The 26,179-nt window shown below is 41.4% G+C and overlaps 1 protein-coding gene and 1 long non-coding RNA gene across 6 annotated transcripts in view; one reads left to right on the top strand and one right to left on the bottom strand.

Annotated features, from left to right (window-relative positions):
* Positions 1-22,491, top strand: part of adgrb3 (adhesion G protein-coupled receptor B3) — a 146,439-nt gene extending 123,948 nt beyond the window's left edge. For 3 of the 5 annotated variants that reach the window (XM_034681953.1, XM_034681951.1, XM_034681950.1), the window contains exons 20-31: positions 7,719-7,869; positions 9,724-9,793; positions 10,211-10,277; positions 13,246-13,349; positions 13,698-13,796; positions 14,112-14,283; positions 15,936-16,031; positions 16,861-16,900; positions 18,388-19,061; positions 19,181-19,216; positions 20,070-20,174; positions 21,458-22,491. In XM_034681953.1, coding sequence (XP_034537844.1) covers positions 7,719-7,869; positions 9,724-9,793; positions 10,211-10,277; positions 13,246-13,349; positions 13,698-13,796; positions 14,112-14,283; positions 15,936-16,031; positions 16,861-16,900; positions 18,388-19,061; positions 19,181-19,216; positions 20,070-20,174; positions 21,458-21,646 — 1,803 coding nt within the window. In that variant the 3' untranslated portion in view covers positions 21,647-22,491. The remainder of the gene's footprint in view (positions 1-7,718; positions 7,870-9,723; positions 9,794-10,210; positions 10,278-13,245; positions 13,350-13,697; positions 13,797-14,111; positions 14,284-15,935; positions 16,032-16,860; positions 16,901-18,387; positions 19,062-19,180; positions 19,217-20,069; positions 20,175-21,457) is intronic. The other 2 variants (XM_034681954.1, XM_034681952.1) reach the window with 1 other exon arrangement.
* LOC117811591 lies at positions 15,926-23,179 on the bottom strand. Its single transcript, XR_004631028.1, has 4 exons — positions 22,946-23,179; positions 21,606-21,672; positions 20,324-20,409; positions 15,926-16,055 (listed from the first exon to the last, which is right to left on the bottom strand). It is a non-coding gene; the product is annotated as an uncharacterized LOC117811591 (long non-coding RNA).
* Positions 23,180-26,179: the final 3,000 nt, after the last annotated feature.

The following is a 26,179-nucleotide window of genomic DNA, read 5'->3' as shown; positions in this document are numbered from 1 at the left end:
AGGTTGAGGTCAAGGTATCCAGGTGTTTTGACCCAATTTTTCACCACTGAGAGAAAAAAAGTGCAAAAGCACGGCCAGATTCTTCAGACGAGAAACTTTGTGAGCTTAATCTGCTTTTGGTTTTTGAATAACTTGGCTTCATGATGATCCCGGAAATGAAAGATAATCACCTTTATACTTGCATTTCAAGTTTCAGAGCAGATGGCTTATCAATCCCGGTAGCTGTGATAAAATCAATATTCTCATTAATATTAAGTGCTTTAAATGTTGGATTAAACACAGTTTGCAAAGCCCTTGGACACAAGTCAATTTAACCCCTATATGTACTTAGTAAGAACATTGGAAACTAATGCAGAAATAATAAGTGGTAAAAGCAAAAACAAACACCAAAGGTCTGACACATCTGTTTACTGTACATGCTCCTACAGGATGAAAGATGCTGGAGGGCATCTACTGTATGTATACATTATAATACACATACAGCTGTACTGTATATCACACATGCAGCAGCTGCAGTATGCATAGCGATGGAATATATATTTAGTACACAGAGCATGACCTTCTCTAAAGTGACATGCAGGGGTTATATTATACCTGCTTTCCAGTAGAGTTTTAAACCATGGAGCTAAATAATGTATGATATAGAATAAACAGCACAAAGCTCATTGCTGCATACATGGTAGCACATTTATTGAGTGAACGGACAATGCAATTAATCAATGAGGTGATATGCTCCTTAAGCTTTGTAGCTTATGCTAGTTCTCAATTCGTATTTGTACTTGTATGAGTGCAGTGTCCTTTACATATAGACATTGTACATGGAGAAGCTCTCAAATACTCACTATATATGTTGTTAAAGAACATATTTCATATACAAAAAGCTCAAAATCATTACAACTCTGGTTTCCTTTTAGTTGTCTCCTCGCCCTTTCTATCCAGGATTTTATACCTGGGATTCATTTTCATTCAGTTTGTAATGTTTTCCTAAATTTGCAACCCTTCATGTAGAAAGCTGGTTGTCCAAATTAAGCTGAGATGTTGTATTTCACAGTTCTGCATCTTGTTTCTCTGTAACTGTCTCGACTTTGGATCTTAAACAAGATTCAGGAGACTAGTGGTGCATGAACAGGATGCAGGAATCCTCTAGTGAGCTGCAGAGGATAACTGTATGCATTGTTTAAAGCCCTGAGAGCGTCATATATCGAGGTAAAGTTGGAACAAGTGTTTTTGAACTCACTCCAGGGTTGGGGAGAGGTACATGCACAGAACAGCGAGTAGAGGTAGAGGCCATTTTCTGACTGTAGTGTCAGAGTCGATGCGTTTTGTTCAGTGTTTCTCTCCAGTTCAACAACACTCTGCAGCCACCACCACCACCACCACTCTGTTGTGTGGAGTTTTTAAATCCTCCACGCAGGCAATCACTGTGTAAAGCACTGGGCCACTTGTTGCTTGATTCAAACAGAGGGTGCTTCAGTCAAAATAACAACCAGCCTCCTCCTCCCACACTGATTCACAATGCTGGGGAAGATAAAAGCAATGCTGTAATTTTTAAATGCTGCTGTGGTTCTTTGGAGAACTGTGTCATGCATACAGGGCGAACATGTTTTTTCTCACCAGCAGAGTATGCACCGTATCTCACAAGAGAAACTGCAGCATTTTTAAAAGCATGCACTCAGAGATCCATTGTTAAGAAGACTAAAAGTGAACTCCTGTGAGAGGCAATGTGTGGACCATTTTCACTTAATGCTGAATTGATGTAAACTAAAGATATCTGTAATAGCTCATTCTCCTTACAGCTAAATGTTCAGACTAACTTCTGTCTAGTCATTACATTGCACATCTTTCATATGTGTAGTTAAACTTAATAGCAATGCAGTAAGGGCAGGCTGTGATCTGGCTGCAGGACAGGTCTGTTTATCACCCTGTTTAAAGTGATCTAAAATAGAAACAGGAATAACTGGAGCATAATTACTAAACATACCTTGCCTTTAGCTTGCACAGATTTTAGAGACATAAAACATTTGATGCTCCTCCAAGAAAAGACATCAGACAAAGCAACAGCACTGCTGACAAACAGTACTCCACAGAGTGTTTCTGCTGCAGTTCAAGCTGCCAAAACGTCTTTATACCCTGCCCATACAAATATCTGAAGCACTTTCAAGATATAGTTCAAATAACCTCTGGAAAGTTTGGAATATTTCATGGAATAGTTTAAAATTGGTCCATATCAATATGTTTTTTCTGTTTATCTTGTGCAAAATCTGTCAGCGTTTTGTAGCTTTCTTTATGACACAGTTTCAGATTCCAGAGATATGAAGTGTTTGAATGTAATCCAAATAACATCACAATGATAAAAAGTATCAAAGCAGACACGGGAAAAACAATTTCCCCCGCCGAGTTTAAAGAGTTGAATTATAAATATTGATTGGCAGATGAGAATTCCTGCAGATCAGTGGAAAGTAATTGAATCAAGTAAACATTAGCCTAATCCAGTTATGAAAATCTTCTCTGCCAGCCTTCCCAGAGGCAAATATGAGAAAACTCTTTTCATATTTCACTTCAACAATACTTCACAGATACTTTTCTTCATGACACAAGCCCCTCATAGCGTGCAACAGTTCATCACAACCCGTCTTTCAGATCTTAAAATCTGAGAGAACATCGATGCTCTGCCTAGACCTTTTAGTCAGGTCAGAAATTCTTTAAATTGCCTGTCCTGACCTTAAACTGCCATTATTGAACCGACTTGAAGTGCACCACATCAGCCCCCACCCTTACCTCCATGTCTATCAGCTCTGCAACGTTTTAATGTGGTCCCTTGCTCAGTTCCTCTGTTTCCATGGATACTGACAGAGTGCGTTCAGCATCTCCCGGCATTTGCCTTTCTAAAGGGCATTGTGGACGCTAGATTTCCACCTTGTTTTTGTATGGCTGCCTACGTCCAATCAGAGCCATCATAAAGCCCACATAATGCATCTTTCTCTGTTTTCACACGCACAGTTTTTTTAGATGTCCAGGACTAACAAGGCTGAATGTTACAGACACTAAAGTGAACCATGAAACATAACGGCAGTGTGTGACCTGTTTCCAGGAAACAAGCAGGCTTTCGTTTTCAGAACCTTGGACAGTGCATAGCAACATTCACGTCTACAGGCAGTATAGCTCATGTACAGTATGTTCATGCTCCCTCTTCAGAAAGCATCTGCTTCATTAGAAATCAGCTCCATGCTGATATTTCTGCTGCCATATAATGTTTCCTCATTCATTTATCATACCTGTCCAATAATAATCCCATCCAGAAGAGTGCTGCACAGATTGTCTGTGGGATTTCTATAAAAGCAGCCATAGGAAGGTGGAAGAGTGACGCGGGAGCTTCTTATGCTTTGGTTGCCCTGCAGCATTATCAGCTCTGAAGAGATGAAACTGGAAATTAATCTTTCACCAGGACAGAACTTCTTCTTTATTATTACATTTGTTGAAATTAAAATAAGGATAACTTCATTTTTGTATTACTTTTTTAAATATGTGGTTACACAATGCTTTACATACAGAAGAGAATGCACGTGTAAAAACACCCTGCTCACATTTGGGATTTTGCATTAAGCCAACTAATTAAAAATGATTAATATTTATTCATATGGTTGGCTCAAAATGACAGTCATGAGTTGTGTCTGAGCCATAGAGCAGCCACCTACCAGTAGCTATGGCTATAGCTTCAGTTAATGGCTACTGCCATAATGCTTTAAAGCTCCACTTCCTGGATATAAAAAAAAGCACAGATGACAGATAGCATCTCGTAGCGCATCTTGGTTTGTCAGTAGTTTGATTTTGAATGTAAAGTTGTATTTCGGCTGTGTCTGGTTAAACTGGAATATAAACACTAGAACAGATAAATGTGCAACCAGCACCGGCATGTGGACATAAACCAGGAAGGAGGATTTAAGGCTGGAGGTTCTAGCTCTTCTAACCAATTTGACATGGTTGACCCATGTTTAGCCGTGTAGATACATTTTGTTCAATTTTGACCTTGAGCCTGTTGGTTTGTCAGAATTTAAGCTTGTTTTTTGTTTAAAAAGATAGAAAATGTGTCTCTTCAGAACATCCCAAATATTGTTTTTTAACATATAACATAAATACATGAGTCATGTTTATCAAAACACTGTCTTTCACAACACGAGCAAGCTCCACAGACAAACAGCCTTTAAGAGAAAGCTGACTCTTTTTCGAATTTTTGAAACTCATGTTGAAGGAATGCAGAATAATGTACCCAAATTTATACACTCACATTTCCATTTGTAAGCTGCTTCTCAAAAAAGTTTTTTGCTGCATACTAGTACATTTTAAGTAGCTACAGATTGTTAGCACTGAAATATGAAAGACTGTGTTTGCCTCTAAAAGTGATCACATGTTATCTTGTTAGTGTCACAACAGATTGAATCTGTGGTATTAAAATCAATTAAGAAGAGGAACATGAGAATCTGAGGGAGAGTTGCCTAGTTGCTTTAGAGTTGTGTTCTCCAGAAAGTAAAACAAATAGTTAAAGCAGTGAATGCAATATGTATATGCAATTTATATGTCCTCACCAATGAATGCAATATAAAATAATCCGTGTCTGCACAGCATGGCAGCAAGGCTTTCTCAAATACATGTTTATGGTGAAAGAATTGAACCATGTTAGTCCAAACATAACATTAAACCTTTTTTAAGGGCTGTACAAGCAAGCGATCACTGTGCTCTACAGTCTCAGGAAATATGAAGGTGATATGGCACTCATAAACTAATGTGACTCTCACCATTTATGCCTCCAGAATAACATTCATTTCTGTAAAACCAAGTTCAAAAAGAGTTCAAATCAGGCAGCAGAACCCACAGTGACTCAGGTTACAGTGTTTTTGTAGTTGAAATGTAATTTTAAGTGGTAGCATAAATTCACAGAACACTTCCAGTGTAAGCAGGGTGATTAAACTTAATTAGCTACTCATCTGACACTGATGTTCTCTAATATTTTGCCATTAAAAGCCTCAAACCTGCCAAGAACATCAAAGTATAAAAAGGCAATAGAAGTGTCCCATTTTATCATCCTGCACCTGAATGCATCCTACATACATTTAGCTATTTTCCACCTGAATACACAGTTACATAATGAACCTCTCTGTGGGTGCAAGTAAACAGTCTTTCCCACTTCTCATGCATGAGGATTATTATCTCGTATGAACCCCGTGAACGCCCCGGGCGATGGATGGATTTAGCGTGGCGTTCTCTGTGGGGACTGTAAAGTGAACGGGGGAGATCTCACAGTGAGGAGTGGACGCCCTGGGACGAGACGATACACTTCAATCTTCCCCTCTTTGTGTAGGATCGCCTAGATTAGCATAGCTTCACACTGCAAACAATCTGGAGTGAAAAAAGGAAGCTCAATCTCTCCTTCACTTGCAAAATGTCAGTGCAATGACAAGATTTCTAAGGATACTTCTTTATTTCTAATCCTCCTCTAAACAATCCCATTTGGAGATGCCTTTTCCTGGAACAAAGATGGGCGAGCTAATGAGGCTGAAAAGTGCTGCCACATTGTCGGGGCCTGAATACGATCTGCTGTCTCACACGCCTGCTTTTGTGTATCATTTAAGCAGTGTTGTGGTTTGTTCCCCTCCTGTCTGTGTAAAACAGTTGACCTTGGCTCACATGCCTCCAGGTGGGATCCCCAGCATACTAATGAGGGTTAGTGCAGAGGAATGCTACGCCATGCTTTTCTGTGTCAGCTAGCCTGCCTCTGATCTCTACAACAATTGTCACCTCTGTTGCTGCAGTTCAGACTGAGGCTTTGTTAAATTTACTGCACATGGTGACACCTCAGACCACGGTCTAGACAGGAAAAAGCTGCTGTTGGTGCTTCAAGATCATGTTAAGGAAACAGCAGAAATATCATTTTTTATACTATATCTCCTTTATCATCAAATTGAATAGTTTGCAGCGTGAGATAAATGTAACAAATGTATTATTTGTTAGACTTGGCTGCAGATAAATTGTCTCCTACAGCCTCCCACTCTGTGTCCTTGATTATCATTACTGGGAAAAAAAAGAACAGAATGGCAATTATTCAATTCTTTCACATGCAAATTGAATATATCATGTCTCTATAGGGTCATGTTAGTGTTTATCATCCACATTTTATATTTGTGTGCTATATTTGTTTGGCAACCTGGATAATCATCCCTGATATAACTCGCTTTTCATCCTTATCTTGCAACATAGAAGACAGAAAGTGATCTGTTCACAATTTTGTCGCTTTTCTTTCATTTAATGAAAGTTTTTTCACAAAATATGTTACAAAACTTGGAAATTTGAAGGCCCAGTATGGTTATGTAAAATCAAAGTCAAGTTATGCTTGTTATAATTCAAAACAATGTAAAATAAAACTAAATTAATAATCCAGACATTAATAATCTCCTAAAGGAGAGCTAAGCATCATGATCCAGCTTTCTAAAAGGGAAGAATTACTCAACAGCTTTAACAAATCATCAATTTCATGCACAGATGTCAGATGGCATCTCATAGCGCAGCGTGGTTTGGCAGTATTTGATCTAGACCCAAGCAATGTGTAACCAGCATGGGGCATGTGGATGTGGACTTACAAGGAGGACTTAAGGCTGGTGGATCTAGCTCTGCTATGTTAGCCACACGCTGTAAATGCATTAGACATCATTAACCCACAGGCTCAGTGATCCCATGTTTAGTCATGTTCAGGAAAGTGTTTTTTACACCTTTAGACCAGTCGGTTAGTCAGAACTTAAATATCAGCTTAAAGGACAATTACACCAATTTCTTCAGAACATCCTTACCCATACACTTCTTCATGGTTGACTACCACACATTCTGATTCCTAAAAAAGTACTGAAACAGAACCTCCTTGTAATACTTCTGCTCCAAAACAAATGGCACTAATGCACAACGTCTATGTGACAGCTGAGGCTCAGTGGGGGAGTTGCACGTCTCTCAATTGGATGGTTGACAATATGATCCCAGCCTCTCCACAAGCAAAAGTGTCCTTGGGCAGGACACTCAACCTCAGTTTGCCTCTGATGGTATAGCCAACTGATGGCCACTTGACATAGCTGTCTCTGCCATCGGTGCTTGAATGTGGTGTGAAAGGTTGAATGTGACATGCAGTGTTAAAGTGCTTTGAGAGGTCAGCAGACTGGAGAAAGTGCCATATGAGTACACTCCATTTACATACAGTATGTCACTATAGCTTCGTCTTAAGCTAGCAGCAATGACTCTTACAATAACTTGTTTTCTGACTTGTTAACTTGTGAAATCAATAATCTGACAAGTATTGACAGACAATGAAACATATAAGAGAAAATATACACACATATGATAATAAGGAAGTTATTGTGATAGTAAATGAGCTAAAGAAATGCACCCACCCTCCCCACAGGAAATCATTACAACAAGAAGGGTGTAAAAGGAGTTTGTAATAGATACCACAGAAGAAGAAATCAAGTGAAGGGGCTCTGAACTTTCAAACTTTTGAGGTTTGAGGTCCTCCTGGTCCAAAAATGCTGTAAGCAGATAGATTTTGTGAAATTAGGTGCAGCAACTTATGAACCCATTACATGCACTCCACGTCAAGAGGCATCTCTGTCAATGCACAGCTCTGTTTCAGCCCACAGTCACTGAATATCTCTCTCACTGACCCTTTGTTCTGTCATCAATAGGGTGTCTGCATCATGACAACGGCCTTTCTCCACTTCTTCTTCTTGGCTTCGTTCTGCTGGGTCCTCACAGAGGCCTGGCAGTCCTACATGGCAGTGACGGGAAAAGTTCGGACTCGGCTCATCCGCAAGCGCTTTCTTTGTCTGGGCTGGGGTGAGTGAGCAGCATGTTTCCTTAAACCTCTTCATTATCTCCCATCATGCCTGGCGGCTTCCATTTTCTCTCAAGGTCTCTGGCCAAGGTGTCTTTCCAAGTAACTGTACATCTACTTTTTTTTTTTTTTTTTTTCTCCCCCTGTCCTCATCCTCTCTGTGGGGCAGCCAAATCTTCATCCTATCAGGCTCTTTGTTGTGATGCTTTTGTGCTCCAGTCAAGCTCTCTGAGGGGCCTGGTAAATGGGCTGGCCTTGAGCGCAGAGTGGAGACAGACCGGTGATGCTCTCCCATAGCAGGCTGCAATGACCTTATGTCTGATAAGGAGGATGGGAGCGGAGCATTTACACTGCAGCAGAATACATTTTATCGAAAGACCCTCAGGCCGAGTTCAGGAGAGTGAAATGTTTGCAAAGGTAGAATATATTGAATTTTAACACTCCTGGTTTGAGAAGGAGCTGTGCATATTCTGATACCCTTAAAGATCCAACTATTAAATCATGTGAAACATTACAATGTGATGTGACTAAAGAGGATGCAACATGCAACAAATGTAATGTATTTATTATTCATTAATCTGGGTTGCAGATAATTTGGTTTCTCCTTCCTCCCACACTGCGTTCCCTCCACTTGATTATCACCTCACAGAAAAGAAAAAAAATAACATCATCACAATTATACTGTAACAGTGGATAAACACAGCGCTCTGAACGCCTGTATCAGAAATGTAAAAGAATTTGATTCTTCATCACTTGATAAATGTCAGTCTGAATCCTCATACAGATCCTTCTTTCTTACAGACTACTAGAAATCTCTCCCTTAAAAAAAATCAATTTGATTATGAAAGAGCCCACACTCATTCTTCTTGTTACCTAGCAACAAACAAGGCTCTCTTAGTCATTGCAGTGCCACTGCTTGCTGCAAAAAAAAAAAAAATGGACAAAGGCTGTTTCACAATCACATAGATTTCTAAAATACGCCATAACAGGCAGTTTGAGGATAAATTAAACGGTCAGTGTCTCATTGTTAGGACAATAAAAAATGGATTGCGTAATATGAATCTTTTTTTTTTTTTTAACACATGATGAATAGAGAATAAAATGACTCTAATCCTCTGCAGATTACCACCTGTGTTCAAATAAAAGCATTTCCCAAAGTGATTCCAAAGCGACGCTCAGCACACAGTACCTGTTGTCTCTGGATGCAGCCTGTTTGAAGTGCAGCGTCTCCGGCAGGCTGTTGCCTGTGCAGTGATTCATGACATGCTTGTGTACACTCTGCACTCTTTACCTCCTCAGCGCTGCAGAGAGGCACTGGATGGCCACAGGGTCTTCGCCTCGTGCCTCCAGGAAACTGATTACATCAATGGCACCTGCCTGTACTGCTCTAAGAGGAAAAGTGTTAATATTCTGAGCACAGTAGTAAGAACTAGAATCCATTACAGCAATCTATAATGAAGAGCCATACAGCAAAAACCCTTCATTGAAAAAGGTGTGGAGAGGTTGGTGTGGGGGGGGGGTCCTTCTTTCTGACTGTACAGTGATGAAATTTCACTTGGTGGCTCTCTGCCTCGATGCAGTGCTGCCATTTTGTCAAAGCAGAGTACAGTCTGTTCTCCCTCGCCACTTAATGGAATACTGTGCAGTGTGTTGATATTATTGAAATGCATACAGTTGATCACATGCTCTCAGATGATTGTATAGTGTAATGCTGCAGCCTGTAACAGAGTGAATCCAGCAGCACTTTGTTAAATGACTGGATGGCACAGAGGCTGACGTTCCCTGCACTGAAGTGGGCTCTTACTCTCGGCTCCAGAACTGCTCAAATAACTGTTGATTGTTCTCTCTCTTTTAAGGATTACCAGCTTTAGTGGTTGCTGTTTCAATGGGATTCACCAAAACAAAGGGCTATGGGACACCCTTATAGTAAGTTTTCTTTTTATTCTGCTTGTTTTATTCTGTGCACACACACACACACACACACACACACACACAGGAGGTTCATGGCAACACTTGACCGTGATGATTAAGAGCGTCTGCAGTGGCTTACTTATCCTAAATAGGGCCATAAACAAAGTCCCTTGAATCCAATCAGATTTCAAAATAGCACAGCAAGACCCCAATTTGATGTGAGTTGTATCCCTGCTGGATGCTGAGCGCATAAACACTGCTTAAAATCTCTTTAGCATTTTATGATCCTGTGAAACTTTGGAAGCAGAGTTACAGCATATGGCACATCTCCCCTGACGATTGAGAGAAATACAATTGTGTGCTGGTGTGCGCCATTAACTTGGATGTTAATGCCTTGGTGGGAGTTAACTGTTTTTCTTGCTTTCCCTGCAGCTGTTGGCTGTCTTTGGAGGGTGGGCTCCTGTACGCCTTCGTGGGACCTGCAGCTGCTGTTGTTCTGGTATGTTTCAGACATCAGATGTCCATTTTTAACTTTAATACGCCGAAAAAATACAAGAGAAATGCAGGTTAGCTGCTTCAGAGGAATGTGTTTACTCTGCAAGTGTTATCCCTTTGTGCTGCATTACATACTGAACATTTATTCATTTCAAGCAATGCAACTGAACACACAAACTTTGGATATTAATTAGGGATGCACTGAAAATCCGGCCACCAAAAACAGTTTTTCACTGAAACAACACGGCCGAAACAGAATGTTGTGTTGACGCAAGCAAAACCCGCATCTGGATTGATTTGTGCAAAAGCGAGTCCCGCAGCACAGATCAGAGCGGCCTAGGGGCAGGGGTGTGTCCAGAGCTTTTTGACCGGGGTGGCAGAACTAGGCAGGGGTGGCCAGTGCATTTACAAATAAATAACATTTACCCTTTCTGTCTTCACAACATACTTTCATTAAAGTATTAAACAGTTGTTATATTCCCTTTGACTTAAAAAAAAAACATGACAAAGTGGCATACATCTTCTAAGCTTAATTCTTTAAGGACTTCCAAAGATGTTTTTTTAAAGTCACATTTGAGGATAAAGAGCCTAGTGCAACACAAACAGATAATGCATGGCTTAATCTCCAATCCAAGGAGTGAAATGTTACAAATGTCCCCGGTCTCCCTACTAATAATTGGCAAAATAATTTATTTTGGTGTTTCGATGTTTTGGTTTTTGGTTTTCGGCCTTGGTTTCCTGATTTTCGGTTTTCAGTTTCGGCCAAGAATTTTCATTTCGGTGCATCCCTAATATTAATGCAAATAATTCTACATTTGTGGGGCTCACCAGAGACGATAGGGGCGCCACTTTAGCTCAGCAGTGTAAGCGTGCACCAACTACAGACGCCATTACTCCTGCAGTCACATGACAAAGGCTGTATTCGAATCCGCTTACTATACTAGCAGTACGTACTGATTTGGCCAAAATTCAGTATGTAGTATGCAGTGTGCCAAAACTTCCTGGATGTCTACTGATTCGGAGAAAATGTCTCAGTCTGCATAAGACCAGTCTGCCTCACGTACTGTTTCCCACAATGCACAGCGCTCATTCCACTTCTTCTTTTCTCTTCTTTTTTTGAAGGGGGAACTCAGTTTTTAGGTGCTGTGAAAATTATTAACTTCCATATAAACCACTTCCTACCTTTTTAAATCATAAGTGATGCTAAAGAAGCAGTTTCTATATCAGCTTGTCCATTGTTTACTTCTGCTTTCTGAAACCGGAAATTCAGTGACATCTGGCCCAGCGCACTGCAACACAGATCAATCAGAACAGTCAAACTACAGACTAAATTCAAACGCAGTATTCAATAGGTAGTATGTAGCAGGCCATTTCGAAAACAGCCAAAGTGTCCTTGGGTAGACACTGAACCCCAAATTGATCCTGGTGACATAGTCAGCAGCAGTGTGTGAATGTGCATGAATGGGATGAGTTAATACTGCAGTAGCATCCTCTGCCATCAGTGTATAAATGTGGTGTGAATGTGTGAATGTGACGAGCTGTGAAAAAGCACTTTGAGTGGCTGCAAAGACGAGAAAAGCATCAGATAGGTCCATTTAACATTTACCGTTTAAGCGTAGATGGAATCAAGAGCAGCAAAATGTAAGCACACAGTTAAAGACTGCATAAAATAAATGTTTCAATGAAATCCAGTGAAAGGTAATACTGTTGTGCTGTATTGAAAATATATTTAAATATGCAGACCAGAGAGCTCTGATTGAAACAAGCTGTCACCCCCGAAAAAGGCGAGTCTGTAAAAATGTGTCTGAAGCAGGAACAGTGTCCGCTGGCTGGAGACAAAGTCGAAGACTGTTCCAGAGCTTGTGACTAATCTAAATAATAAAAAATGACATTTGCAGCTCGTGGTACTAAATCACAAGATGCACAAAAACATTAGTGTCATTTCAGCAATGGTACTGCATCAATGTGGTCACACTACACTGTGGAGAAAGTCAGCACAACATAGCTTTGAAAACGGCCTAACAGGAGGAACACACTCTGCTCTCAAAGTCAAAGTAATGAGCGTCCCATCAGGCAATGTTCTCAAGTAATTCCCTTTCATTTACATTAATGGTTCTCCATGTAGCTCTGAGGTTATAAAGTATTCATGCATTAGATTTGTTCAAAATGTAAAATAGTGGGGTATTTTTTTAATCATCTTGTATTTACATTGTTGTACAGAGGAAATTACACAGAGTGTGATTATGCAAATCACTAAGTCTGTGTCAGAGGAGCGGAGGACAGCGGATTATACGCAGCACTATATTTCATTCTTTAAATGTCTGGTCTGTGATGGGATTTAAAACAAAGTGATTTAGGATACTTAGGTTTAACTTGAGGTCTTGTTGTGCTGTGGAGTCATTTGCAACCCTCTGCTATCAGAGTGAACACTTACCCCTGTATTGATACTGTAACATCATATTCAAAACTCTCACATTAACAAAGTCTGCTGGATAAAAACCTCCCCAAATGCATCCGTATGAATACTTAATGAGCTTTTTATCTCAGCTGGAGGGATTTGAAACAGATCGTAGCCGAGCGTTTTGCAGACTTTCCTACCCTGCTTCTCTGTGTCTCCCTCAGCTTTTCTGTTAGTGTAGGCGCTGCTAATAATAGGAGAAGGTGCCTTTGAGAAGACAAGTGTTTCTTGTCAAGCAGATCTTCTCTTAAGGCTGTTGTGCAAGGCTGAGTATCCAGAGCATGCCTCATGCATTGGCTGAAATGTCACATAGATGAGCAAACAATAGAAGCTAGAGGTCAAAGCTCAGCGCGGACGCAAAAATCAGGAAGCACAGCCCGCGGGAAATGACATTAAATCATCAGCTACCTTTAGTTTGTGCTGTCCAATGTCATCCAGGGGACTGAACCACATTTTTAACATTGTGTTTGAAATAATGATGCTGCAATAATACTCTTGTCTCCTTCCCATACAGGTTAACATGGTGATTGGTATCTTGGTGTTTAATAAGCTAGTGTCCAGAGATGGCATTCTGGACAAGAAGCTGAAGCATCGTGCAGGGTATGACAGCACGTCCTTGTTAGTACCTTTTACTTTTCTTCCTACATTTCAATTCTTTCTGCAATTATATACATGTGCTTTGGTGTTCTTATACATGTGGAGATTTCAGACCTCCTTTTCCTGGCTGTTGAAAGGGGAATTAGAGGGATAAACATAAAGAGGTCAGATCTCTCTCGGGAGCGACATGGCTTCCTCTTTCTTTGGCAGAATCAGTCCAAGTTGAAAATCATTAGAACGCCCACACATTGGCTGCTTCTGCTGTTGCTAATATGACGGGAGGAAATGGAGGGTGGGGGGGGGGAGTTGAAAGTTGTGGAAGTGGCTGTTAGCGTTGTTTGTCATGCTGTTGTCTCTCATGTCCCACAGACAGATGAGTGAGCCGCATACAGGATTAACTCTCAAGTGTGCCAAATGTGGTGTTGTATCAACAACTGCTTTATCAGCAACTACAGCTAGCAATGCAATGTAAGTGCCTGTCAATGCCTATGAAGCAATAAGAGAAGTTACAGGGAGCATGCACAGTGTGTCCACCGCTACGATAAAGACCATCCTGCTGTCCCCTGCAGCATACACTGACTCTCCTCTTACACACACAATACATCACTGTGTAGAAATATGTCATACATGATCAATACCAGCATGCACATTACGGCCCTGCTTTGACTATGGATTTAAAGGCCCTGATGGCGACATTGCACTTCAATCCAGACCTCATCTTGTTATCTATATCTGTGTGCATGCGTTTATTTCCTCCTCACAATCCTCCCTTCTTTCTCTCAGGGCGTCCCTGTGGAGTTCCTGTGTCGTCCTGCCTCTGCTGGCTCTGACCTGGATGTCTGCGGTGCTCGCCATGACAGACAAGCGCTCCATCCTCTTTCAGATCCTCTTTGCCGTCTTTGACTCGCTGCAGGGTTTTGTCATTGTGATGGTGCACTGTGTCCTACGGAGAGAGGTAAGGGAGGATTTTTTTACATTGGCTTTAGTTCACCCAGTTTTTATGTAAGCTCTTTTTTTTTTACCAGGAGTATTCCCATTGAAATTCAAAATCTCTTTAACAAAGGAGTCCTGGCAAAGACAGCAGTATTAAAAAATAGTTTCATTATAACAGCGACTGACATGCTTATGAATACAGAAATAACAGAGAAGCATTAATAAGCAGTGCTCAGCAACAAGACAAGTGAACTCACGATTTCAAGATTATCTGTCATCTTCTTTTATTTAAATGTCATGATTATTATAACATATTTTTTAAGGTGACTCTGTGGCTTATAAAAAGATTAGAGAGCAAAGTCATTAAAGCACTATTACCAAAGATGGAGCAGGTGGATGAATATGATGCTCAATGTGTCTGTGTGACAACGTCTGCAGAAAGTTTAAGCCGTCAGACGAGAACACAGATGACAAGGTTGATCATGTTGCGTGGCTTTTATAAGGGATACACCGATCCGATCCTGGTATCGGATATCGGCCAGATCAGACTCAAAAAGCTAGATCGGATATAGGTGACAAGGGTAGGTGGCCCTGAGAGCTCACAGCACTGCAACTTAAGAAAACACATGCAAAAAGAAAAAACTCAAGCAAATTAAGAAAACATCTTCATCAATTTGACAACACATGCGCAGCATGTAGAGAATGCGCTGCAAAAACCACAGCACGACAGAAGTGTCTCCAGAGGACACTTAAAAGTGATGCACACATACGTACATGCTTGTAGTTTAACAGAGATCACTGCAATAGGCTCATCATGCGATCACATTGTTAAAATAAATCAAAAACACTTACTTTTTTATCTCGTTTTCCAACACCACTGACGGTAAGAGAACCTTAATAGCGCTGTGACTCAAAATCCGTGTCAACAACAAGCATGTCCGGACGTGTGCATCACTTTTAAGTGTCCTCTGGAAACACTTCCCTTGTGCTTTGCTCTTTGCAGCGCGTTTTCTTAAGGCTGCGCATGTGTTGTCAAATTGATGAGGATGTTTTCTTAATTAACTTGTGTTCTGTCTTTTTGCATGTGTTTTCCTAAGTTGCAGTGCTGTGAGCTCTCAGGGCCACAGTACAAGGGGCCGATATACAGTGCCGATCCATATGGCAGATCTATTCATGTCTGGTCTATGCTTGTCTGTGTTTACAACAGCCATGTGCGTCTCCTACGTCATCAGCACCGGCCGGTCTGTGCATTTTTTGCCTGGTGGAATTGTAATTGTAATATCTGTTGGTTATGAAGATTAACTCACCAAACTGCTGGTGAGTTCACCAAACACATTAATAATCTCTTGAATAATGATACTCTCAGTTTAAAAATGATTCTTTTATTTTGGCTTACAAAGTCAGAAAAGCCTGAAGTTGCCAAAACATGATTCTATCCTCACATTAAGGAATAGAGATTATCAAATCAATACCGGGATCGGAAACCAAAGCCCAGGTATCGATATCGGGACCTAAAAAGTAGGATCGGTGCATCCCTAGCTTTTATCTACCAAAATGTATCCATGTTCATTCAATAAACGAGTCAATCACAGTTTCTTTAATTAGATGCTTATATTCTATGAACATGTGACATAATACTAGATGTGTTAAAATCATTTCCCCCTTATTCTTCAGGTCCAGGATGCGTTCAGATGTCGTCTCAGAAACTGTCAGGACCCCATCAGCGGTGATGCAACAGGAACCTTCCCGAACGGGCATGCTCAGATAATGGTAGGCCCCGCTCCCCCCTGCTATCTGCAACCATTAGATCCTCTATAATTTATGCACACCCAATGTAGCCCGGTTATTTATAATACACAAACCAACCCTCCTTCTTCTCCATTGACCCCTGTTTAACTTGTGCTCTTCATGCCCCTTTTTTTCCTGCAATACTTTTATTATTCAATTAAATATGGCCTCTAAAACATGAGGCATTGTTTCCCATAGGTTCATCATTTTCCAGGCGGTGCTTTTGCAAAGCAGCAATTACATGCAGAGAGGACACTTGGCCCTCTGATAAATGGCATTAGTTCCCTTTGGTTTTCTTAGGCCCCGAGCCCAATCCTTTATTTCTGTTTGATTGAACTTGCTGTCCATGTTTGCCATGCATCCCTCTCGTTTCCTCTCACGGAGTAATAGCGAACTGTTCCCTGCCTGACCTTTGAAATGGGACACCAGTCTCTTCATCTAATGCGACCCCGCCACTGGCACATCATTGCAATGATCTGCCGTTAGTATTCTAATGCTCCTCAGAGTGAAACAGTTTCCACGATAGCACAGTGGTGACGAAGCCTCCTGGTTCAGAGAGCACAGAGCAGCTCCCGTGTGCTGCAGCTGCTTTTTTTTTTTCGAACAGAGATGTTTTATTGACACATTGTGAAGAGGACACAGAGGGGGGGGGGGGGGGGGGGGGGGGGGGGGAGCTGCTTTGCATTTCATTAAGAATTAAAAAGAATAGATTGCTGATTCTAATCTTTCCTGTGGTTTTTATAATTTGCATAAACACAGTATTCTTCACAGGAAGGCTTAATCTGACCATTTGATTGTCTTCTTTGTGCAGACGGACTTCGAGAAAGACGTGGACATCGCCTGCCGATCAGGTAAAGAACAGATGGTGTCTTATTAACAAGCTACATCTTGTCTTCCATGTAAAAACCCCAAAAGAGGTTAGACGGTAAAAAATAGCTGAGGTTACATAACAACCAACAATCCCCACAGGAGGTTTCTCACAGTTACCAAAACACAGACTTTTATCTGAGGACAAAACAGTATAAAGAGAGCTGCTGGATATTCTCCTTTGTGTCAGTTTTACTGCAATAAATGTGAATAACAGCAGCCTTCCATCGTCTAGCAGTCACACCTTATAACCAGTTTTTTCATGAACAGTTTGATGCTGTCAGAAAAGGTGCGTAGGTGCCATTGTAGCTCATTTTGGGAGGATTTTCTTCCTCAGCTCATGTAAGTGGGAATGTAATATTTTCCCTGATCCCTGCATCTTTTTCCTTCTCTACTTTGGAGCCCCAATAATTGTTGCTAGATAAGTGCTCCATTTGATAAAACTATTCTCACTAAATTTTCTCCGAGAGACGTTGAAATTATCCAGCATCTAACATGTTACACCAACTTGCCTACAGCCTCCTCTTTGTCCAAATCCTTCCAAACCAATGAAGAACAAATCCTTAGTGGATCTGTGGGGAATAACCAAGCTGGCCATTATTCAGAGCTCTCAGAAACACAGCTTGTTAGGAGACAGAAAGGCTGTCTGGCCCCCTCTGACCCGAGCTGCTTGATGCTGTGCAGTCGTGTAAAGCTAAAGTGGACATGCCCGAAACAAAAAGGCCGAGCAGACAGGTGTCATTTATAAATCATGACCAGACTCAGACGGACGCAGAGAACTGCAGTGAGATGGCAATGCACTCTACAGATTACTCTGCAAGCTCACAAGCTTTAAGTTTGTTGTTTACAAAGAGGGATTACTGTCTGACGCCGAAGAAATATTCTGCAGTGTCACCCGACAGTGGGAACTTTGAAGAATTACTTTGTATAAGTACAAGAATGTTCCTCAGCAGTCCACACTGAGCATTGAGTGGGACTAAAACAAAAAGGAGAGTATTCTGTTTGCCTTGTTGTGCTCGTTGTAATCCTCCTGAGGGCCTTTTTGTGAGCAGACAACATAATGCCAACTGATTCGTGAGGAAAAGATTCACATGCTCACTGAGGAGGACAGGGTGTTCTTATAACCAGAAGGTGTTTCTAAATAGAAAGCTGCTGTTTCTGAGAACATTTGGTGCATCACAAGGTCATCACCAATCACTGATGTAGCATTAGCATGCTGCAGACTGTACAGGGAGGGAATGAAACCTTATTTACAGTGTAATCCTCCAGAGGTACCTGTTTCCTCTGATGTGTCCCTTTGCAATGTCACACTTGGTTCTGATCACAGCTCCCATCATTACAGATTTCCCTCACAGTCCCTCAGAGAGTTGTTTCTTATTGATTCTCTCTCTGGTCATATGCTTGATAATCTGTGGCACTTCTTTCATTACTGAGAAATTCCGTCTAATCCCCGTATCAATCTGCCCCGCAGCTCTCCACAAAGACATAGGCTCTTGTCGCGCCGCCACCATCACTGGCACCCTCTCCCGCATTTCCCTCAACGACGAGGAGGACGAGAAGATCCCCGAGGGCCTCAACTACTCCACGTTGCCGGGCAACATCATCTCCAAAGTGATTATCCAGCAGCCGTCAGCTCTGCACATGTCGATGGGAGTGGGTGATCTCAAGGATCAGTGCACGGCCGACAGCGCCGACTTGCGCCGCGCTGTTTACCTGTGCACGGACGACGCCATGCGCCAGAGCGACCACGACATGGTCGGCCACGACATGGAGGGTCACTCGATGCAGGGACAGATGATGGAGACAGACTACATAGTCATGCCTCGTGCCTCTGCAGCAGTGTCAGGGCCGTGTAACGTGCCCACCCTGCTGAAAGAGGACACCAAGATGAACATCACTATGGATACGCTGCCGCACGAGAGGCTGATGCATTACAAGATGAGTCCTGATTTCAATATCAGCCCGTCGGGCTTGGACCACATGAATGTGAACCTGGAGCAGCAGTATCCTAGCGCTCCGGAGCAGATGCAAAACCTGCCCTTTGAACCGCGCACGGCTGTAAAGAACTTCCTTGCAGAGATGGAGGAAAGCGCAGGACTTTCTCGGAGCGAGACAGGGTCTACAATATCGATGAGCTCTTTAGAGGTACACACGCTCATATGGATTTATAATACATGTTAGAACGCTACAAGAAAGATACAGCTACATGTATAAATGCATGTTTCCTCTAATGACTTCATGCCTTCATTATTTTCCCTTCACAGAGACGAAAATCACGGTATTCGGATCTGGACTTTGAGGTACGTGAAGAAATGTTTGTTTTCCTCTGAACATGCATCAAGCTTTGTTTATGCAGAGAAAAGCCATCTTTTGCAGTTGTGTTTGTCATTTGATTTATTAGTACTTGTTGTGCCTCTTAAGCTTATTGGAGTTACACAGCCTTGACTCGTCATGATTTATTGACATGCTGTGTAGTTAAGGTAAAAGCAAGGCTGTCAACTGACAAACAGGGCAACGGTTCTCATCTACATTTTGTCCTCCATCTCCCTCATCCATTAGCTCTACGTTGATTTTCAAAATGTATGCTTTTAAAGTCATTTGCACATTTCACGTCTGATTTTACCACTGGTTTCAACAATGATCATATTGGCTTGCAAACACTTTTTAAATCCCCTTTGGCAGGTTCTAGCCTTTCCTTTGCATTGTAAAATCAGGCTCTGCTGCGTATATATTGTGCACACTTTCAAAGTAAAGGAAACAGGAGGCTTCTGGCAGCTATTTTGGCGTGGGATGCACTTTGTTTTAGCGCACAGACCCTTAAAATGGAAGATTTGTGCCAAGGTTTGATTGTAAGAGTTTCCCTTACGCCAACAAAACTCGAAAAAGAGGCAATTTGTCACTGAAGAATGATGTTCAATTTAGATACTCCCGATGAAAACAGTAGTGGTATCACACTAACTTTAATTATCTTGGTGTTTCCTTTATTTTGGCAGTCACTTGTATATATGCAGACACAAGTAGATCTGTTTCCAACCTGGCCTATAAGTAACAATCATGACACTAACGAATTGATCAGAGTTGGAGGGGGTGGAGAAGAAGATGCATTTCCATTATTGGCTGTCAATACCAAAGCAAAAACCCTTGCCATTGCAGAAAGTCATGCACACCAGGAAAAGACACATGGAGCTGTTCCAGGAACTGAATCAGAAATTTCAAACCCTGGACCGATTTCGAGACATACCAAATATGGGCAGCATGGTGAGTAACAGGAAACCAGGGGGGTGGCGATCAGGCAAAGCTTACATTCAGATACCCTATTTTAGATTTCCGGTGCAGGACACAAAATGTGTTATTGTGCAAACAAGCAGTTATGCAGCTACAAGTGCTGGTGTTGAAGTGAAGCTTACTGTAAATAGTGATGCCTGCCAGCAGCTGGTGGGGGGGCGAGAGAAGGGGGGCCGCCCCTGAAAAGCATTTTCTCCACAAGGCCAGTCTGAGGGAAGAAAGACCTTTGGTAACCTTTTCTGCAGTAGAGTGCAGCCATTCCAATGCAAGGCCATGAATGCACTTTTATTTACATGCACATTTAATTAATTAGCACCCCCATCATTTTTCCATTAATGCATGGCAGATGATTTAATCTATCCACAAATATTCCCTTAAGTTTGCTCTTCTCTTCTTGTGTGGGCGAGGGGGGCTCTTTCCTTTTTTTTTCCTTTTTTTTTTTTTTCTTTGTCACCTTGGATCTAGAAGTCAAGTGAATTATGGGAAATCGTTTTTTGACCTCAAAAGTCCCACCGTCTGTCTCCACACCTGACTGGAGCTGTTGACAATGGGCATGTCAAGCTCTCCCAGACGAGCGGGGATGTTTTCCTGTATTGAATGCAGCAAATAGAAATTGGGCTGGTGACCAAACACAGCCAGACTATTAGACAGTGTCAGCCAGGCAGCAGGCTTTTTGGCCGTATGCAATCCTCTTTCACTCACATTTCAATCACCCATACAGCACAATGTAATTTGCGGCCCGTTGCTTAGTTACCAGAGCAAGTTCTTTTGTATAGAAAGAGATAACTAGAGTACATTCCCGCTCTCACACTCCCCCTTTTTTTTTTTCTCTCTTTTTTTCTAAATGAATCTTCTGCAGAGCTGGCTGCAGACATTAGTATCCATTTTATATTCCCTGAATGGGAGCAGCCTCTCTCCCCTCTTTGCGACAGCGTCTGTGGGGCTGTCACCGAGAGCACACTCAAGTGAATGGCTCACACATGAAGCCTTCATATAGCACCCGTCTCTGAGCTCAGGGAAAACATAACTCTGCCAAGACTCCATGATAATAGTGCGAGCATGGTCACATTTAATACACAACCATTATCTTTTGTTATTTGATGCTTTCCACAGCATTAATCCATTATTTTCAATTAGCAATGGGTAGGAATTCATATTAATGCCCTTATGAATGAAGTGACTTTGTAAAGAAATAACAGTTTAGCTACAGAGGATGTCATGGCACTAATATCACACCCTGCTGGCCGTGTTCACAGGACAAGGCAATGCCAAACAAGAACCCATGGGAGAGCTACAATCCAGCCTGTGAGTACCAGAATTACGCCACTATGAATGTACTAGAATCTGACACCAAGGACTCACTGGAGATGACGCCTGCAGAGTGGGAAAAGTGTGTCAACCTACCCTTAGACGTCCAGGAGGGCGACTTCCAAACGGAGGTCTAAAAGGGTGACGGAAGGAGGAATGCAGACTAGGAAAAAGGAGGAGAAAGGGATGTATTTTGCACTGAATAAAGCAACAGACTTTTCTAACAGCCTTGGCATACATATCTGGATCATACGAGTGTGGCAGGGACATTATGTGCCAATACAATATAAGGACTGAGGAGAGAGGAAAAAAGAAAAAAAAAGGGAAAAAAACATCAGTGTTACTTTTTGTATTCTCACTAGTGTACTTAGTGTGGGGCAGCCTGGTGTACAATATTTACCATCATGTGTTTCAAATTTATCCGTTGAGGAATTGGCTAAAAAAGGTAATCTCTCTAGATGAAACCTCACAAAGCAAACGACATGCCATGTGGTCCCAGCTTCATTGGGTCCAGTTTTGATTTCCTAAAACTGGACCCGGGAGCACAATGTATATATTTATGCAGGTTTTTAAAAAGTTTATAACAGTCTGTTTGGCCATTACTACACTTTTTACTTTATAATATAAAACATGGGAGGCAAAGAGGATTTTTTCTGTCATATTAAAATGAATGTTTGTCAAGCTACATTCTTCATTGCTTTAAATGCAATAAAGATAATACTCACTTTTATATAAATAATATATTTCACAACTTTAATACTGCAGAATCTGCTTGAAGGATCCCAGCAAGCTCTCTCATCTGCAGCTCTGTATAAAATATTTAAAAACAAAATGTTGTATGGTGTAAATAAACTTTTGTCTACATATGTTTTACTTGTGCCAATTTATTTTAATGAGAACAAATGCCAACCTGATCAAAAGTTATAGCGAAAAATGTTAACATTTGAAAAGGAATGTAAATAAAAGAGGAAATATGTTCGTACTGCTTCAGAGGTTGTGTCAAGTTTATGTGGTTTGTTGAATTCATTACTGTCGATGTTTGTTGAGGGAACTTTTGAATGTTGGAGAACTAATGATGACCGTGTGACTATATGGGGCAAACACTTTCATCTTATACAGTTATGATAGAAATTCTGAGCAACACATGAAGTCTTAAATGCATAAAAATAGCTTTGATTTATTGAATCAACCAATGTTTATTCTGAAAGTTTAGTAGAGTGGATTTTTGTTGTTATTTCTCCAGTGCTCACTATCCCTCCCCTCTGATGAGTTTGATGTCACTCTAACTTTTCATTTCAACCTTATTTTTAAATGTAGTTTAAAGGTTAGTAGTTTCCTGCCTCGCCTCATGTTTCCACCCCCAGATCTGATTTTCTGAATTTCGTACTGGAAACTTTCAAACCCGTAATAGGTTTCTGCGCCTCCAGAAGGCTCACCTGATAACATCAGTTAGGATTTTTCCTGTGCAGACAGAGCCAGACGGAGCACAAATGGAAGCAGGGTGCTGAGGGCTTAGGGAAAAAATCTTGTTTGTCCCGGCTGGTGGTTTGCTGTACGGCTGACACTTTGGCGACGAGAGCATCCGTGTGAGTGCCCCCTCCAGGGAGCAGGGGGCCACCCAGCAGAAGTGGAGGAGGAGGAGGAGGAGGAGGAGGAGGAGGAGGAGGAGGAGGAGGCGACGTCGGATGAGGAGGAGGAGGGATTAAGACTTGGATCTGCAGCATCAGAGAAGAATGATGACAAGAGGAAAAAAGGGGAATGCAGACGATAAACAGTCTTCCATTAATGAGAGCTCTCTGTGCTGTGATGTCGCAGCAACATAAATTAAGTTGATTACATGTGCAGCTCAGTCTAGACACTAATGTCTGAATTTACAGTGCATTTCAATTTAGACTACCATGCATAATTAGGTTAATTACATACAGTACTGCTGCCTGTTAAAGGCTCATAGAGGGGTTTTGTACATCAATATGCTGACATCACTTCTAGTAAAAGGCCTGCAGAAACAGTCATCACTGAGCTGCCTCTTCTTACTCAGGAACTCAGACAGCTAACAGAAGATCAGAACAAGGTGTGCTTTATTCACAGCGAAATAAGGGAGCAACTTTTTGTTTGTTGTCATTAATTATGTTATCACCAGAGTATGATACAGCAATTTGTATCTTTTGAATCAATGAGCTGTGATAGATGAGCTTGTGCTATAAAGATCCATCTGTGTGAGGAGTTTCAGCTGGTTATGAAACACACTGACATGAACAAGTATGTCTCTATGACACAAAAGCAAACAAGACCATCAGTGACAAGATCAACAACTTCTATATTGTCATTTTTAATACCTGATAGTTTAGCGGGGGGGTAGGAGTAATAGTCTCAGCGCCAAATCACAACAAATGTTATCTGAAGACTCTTTACAAACACAGCAGGTCTAGACCGTACGCTATGTTATCTTATTAACAAAGACCCAACATCAAGACAGGATAACATCCAGTCCCACCTTACAGACAGGACTCAGTCTGATCTCATCTTAATCCACCATGAGCAGAGCACTTTACAGTTACAGCAGCAAGGACAAACTTCCTTTAACAGGCAGAAACCTCCAGCAGGACCAGACTCATGCCAGACAGACGTGCTGAGACTGAGTTGGGGTTGGAAAGAGGGATAGAGGGAGAATAAGAGAGAGAGAGATGATAATGGTGAGACGGATAGTAGTAGCTGTATCAGCTGGAGTCTGGACCGTCCACCACAACAGGCCGTCTATGGCAGCGGCTCATTGGAACCTACCAGACAGTGGAGCTCAGGGACTCCAGAAAGGTCTATGGTTAGTAGCTTTAATCGGACAGGGAGAGTTAAAGTAAGTGAGAGGTCTTGTGTTGTCCACAGGGAGCGCCAAAAATCCACACATAGTTCCTCACAGGAGCTTTAAGTTAACTCATTTCTAGAAATAAGGATCATGGCACACTTTAGCAGCTAATAATGATGATCGTCATTTTAAATCATTCATACCGGATTTTCCTCCCCGGGATAAATCAAGTATTTCTGATTCTGATTCTGATTAAAAATGTACAGCACCTTTCCTTCAAGATGTGCAACTTCAAGTGTTTCAAAATAAGAAAAATAAATGCACAATAAGACAAAATGGAAATTAAATTGAGGAAAGAGTGAAATAGTTATAAAATGCAAGAGGGAAATGAAACTGCATGATTGTAAAAAGAAGATAAAACATTAAATTGAGAACAGAATGTTAAATAACAAAAAACAAGTGCATATTGTGGAACATGGAGCTAACTTTTTGAATTATTTACTAAGTAAAAATAGGGTACTAAGACTGTTACATCAAATTAAATGAAGCCTTTCAGTAGTGGGTAAAGTCAATTACATGTTACATTATTAAAAAAAAAAACAAGTCATGCCTCTTTGAAGCCTGTTTCCCTCCTCAAACAGAACACTCTGCTCAATGAATGCATGCATGACAAGCTTTTCTTCCCCAGAATGAGAACCATGTGAAGACAGATTGAAACAGACAATGTTTGGTGCCTGCAGCGATCATTTAGATTATCTAATGGGATTCAGATATGTGTATGATATCCAGTCTCCTCATCAGCTCTACAGGCTGAATCATGTCACGGTCAGATGAGTCCACCATGCATGTGGTGACTCACTAACTGAGCATGCAAACTTTGCCATGCAAATGTGCTCTCTCTCTCAAAGGGGCCTATTTTAAGATGCTGCCAGTCTGAGCCACTATTTTATGAACGTGTTCTTTGACTATAAATTGTCAGAGTAAAGGTTGACAGTACTTGTGACAGAGCCACACACACAGCTTTGTGGTAGATTTTTGACAATACAGCAAAGTGCATTCTTACAACGTGCAAATAAGTGTCCTACTTTGTAAGTTCGGTCATACTGCCTTTCATGCAAATGCTTCTTTTAAGAGTCAGAATGTAGAAACAGGAACAAATCTAGCTTCATTCAGTGTGCCTTGATTCCTGCAGGAGCTTGGAATAGTAAAGATAAAAATGTGACCGCATCTGACGGACTCAAATGTCCTTTACTGTTAATCCTCCATCATATGAAGACATTTCTACAGAACCTCTGGATTTTTAACAGGAGATGTGGCCATGTGTCTAAAAAAAAAAAAGGAACCTGTATTGTTTAGTTGCTTCCAATTTGAGCAGAGACATTGTGACAAGCCTGCAGGACAAGTCTTCATTTGGGATTGAGTGGCAAGTCCCTCAGGCCTCTCAGAGCAGAGGGGTTAACCTGCTTAGGGCCTGCAAACTGTGAATCAACATAATCACATTGATCCTGAGTCACTCTACTCCCTGGAGGTATGACTGACGGGTAAGGCAAACTGTTCGTCTTTTAAGAGCCTGTCACAAGAGTTAAAGCCCAGAGGAAAGGCTTAAGGGCGCCCAAAAATCACAGAAAACATCGCAGTGAGTGTTTTAGAGGACAAAATGAAAGAGAGAGAGCGATGTGAGGATTGGTAAAGCATCAACAGCTATGTTTTATCACAAAGGCTTGAGATTGTAGTAACCTTTTCCTACTGATTTCCTCTCTACCGTGATGTTAGATACATTATCAAGTCCTATTTTTAATCCCTTACATGCCAGATGTACATTAGCTGAGGACAGCCATGCTTGCAGTTTTTTAATTATCCCGTTATCTCA

The sequence above is a fragment of the Notolabrus celidotus genome, chromosome 4 (genome assembly GCF_009762535.1).
Source record: "Notolabrus celidotus isolate fNotCel1 chromosome 4, fNotCel1.pri, whole genome shotgun sequence".
Classification (NCBI taxonomy): Eukaryota; Metazoa; Chordata; class Actinopteri; order Labriformes; family Labridae; genus Notolabrus; species Notolabrus celidotus.
Note: the sequence above shows the minus strand (reverse complement) of the source record. Positions and strands in the feature narration are given on the sequence as shown.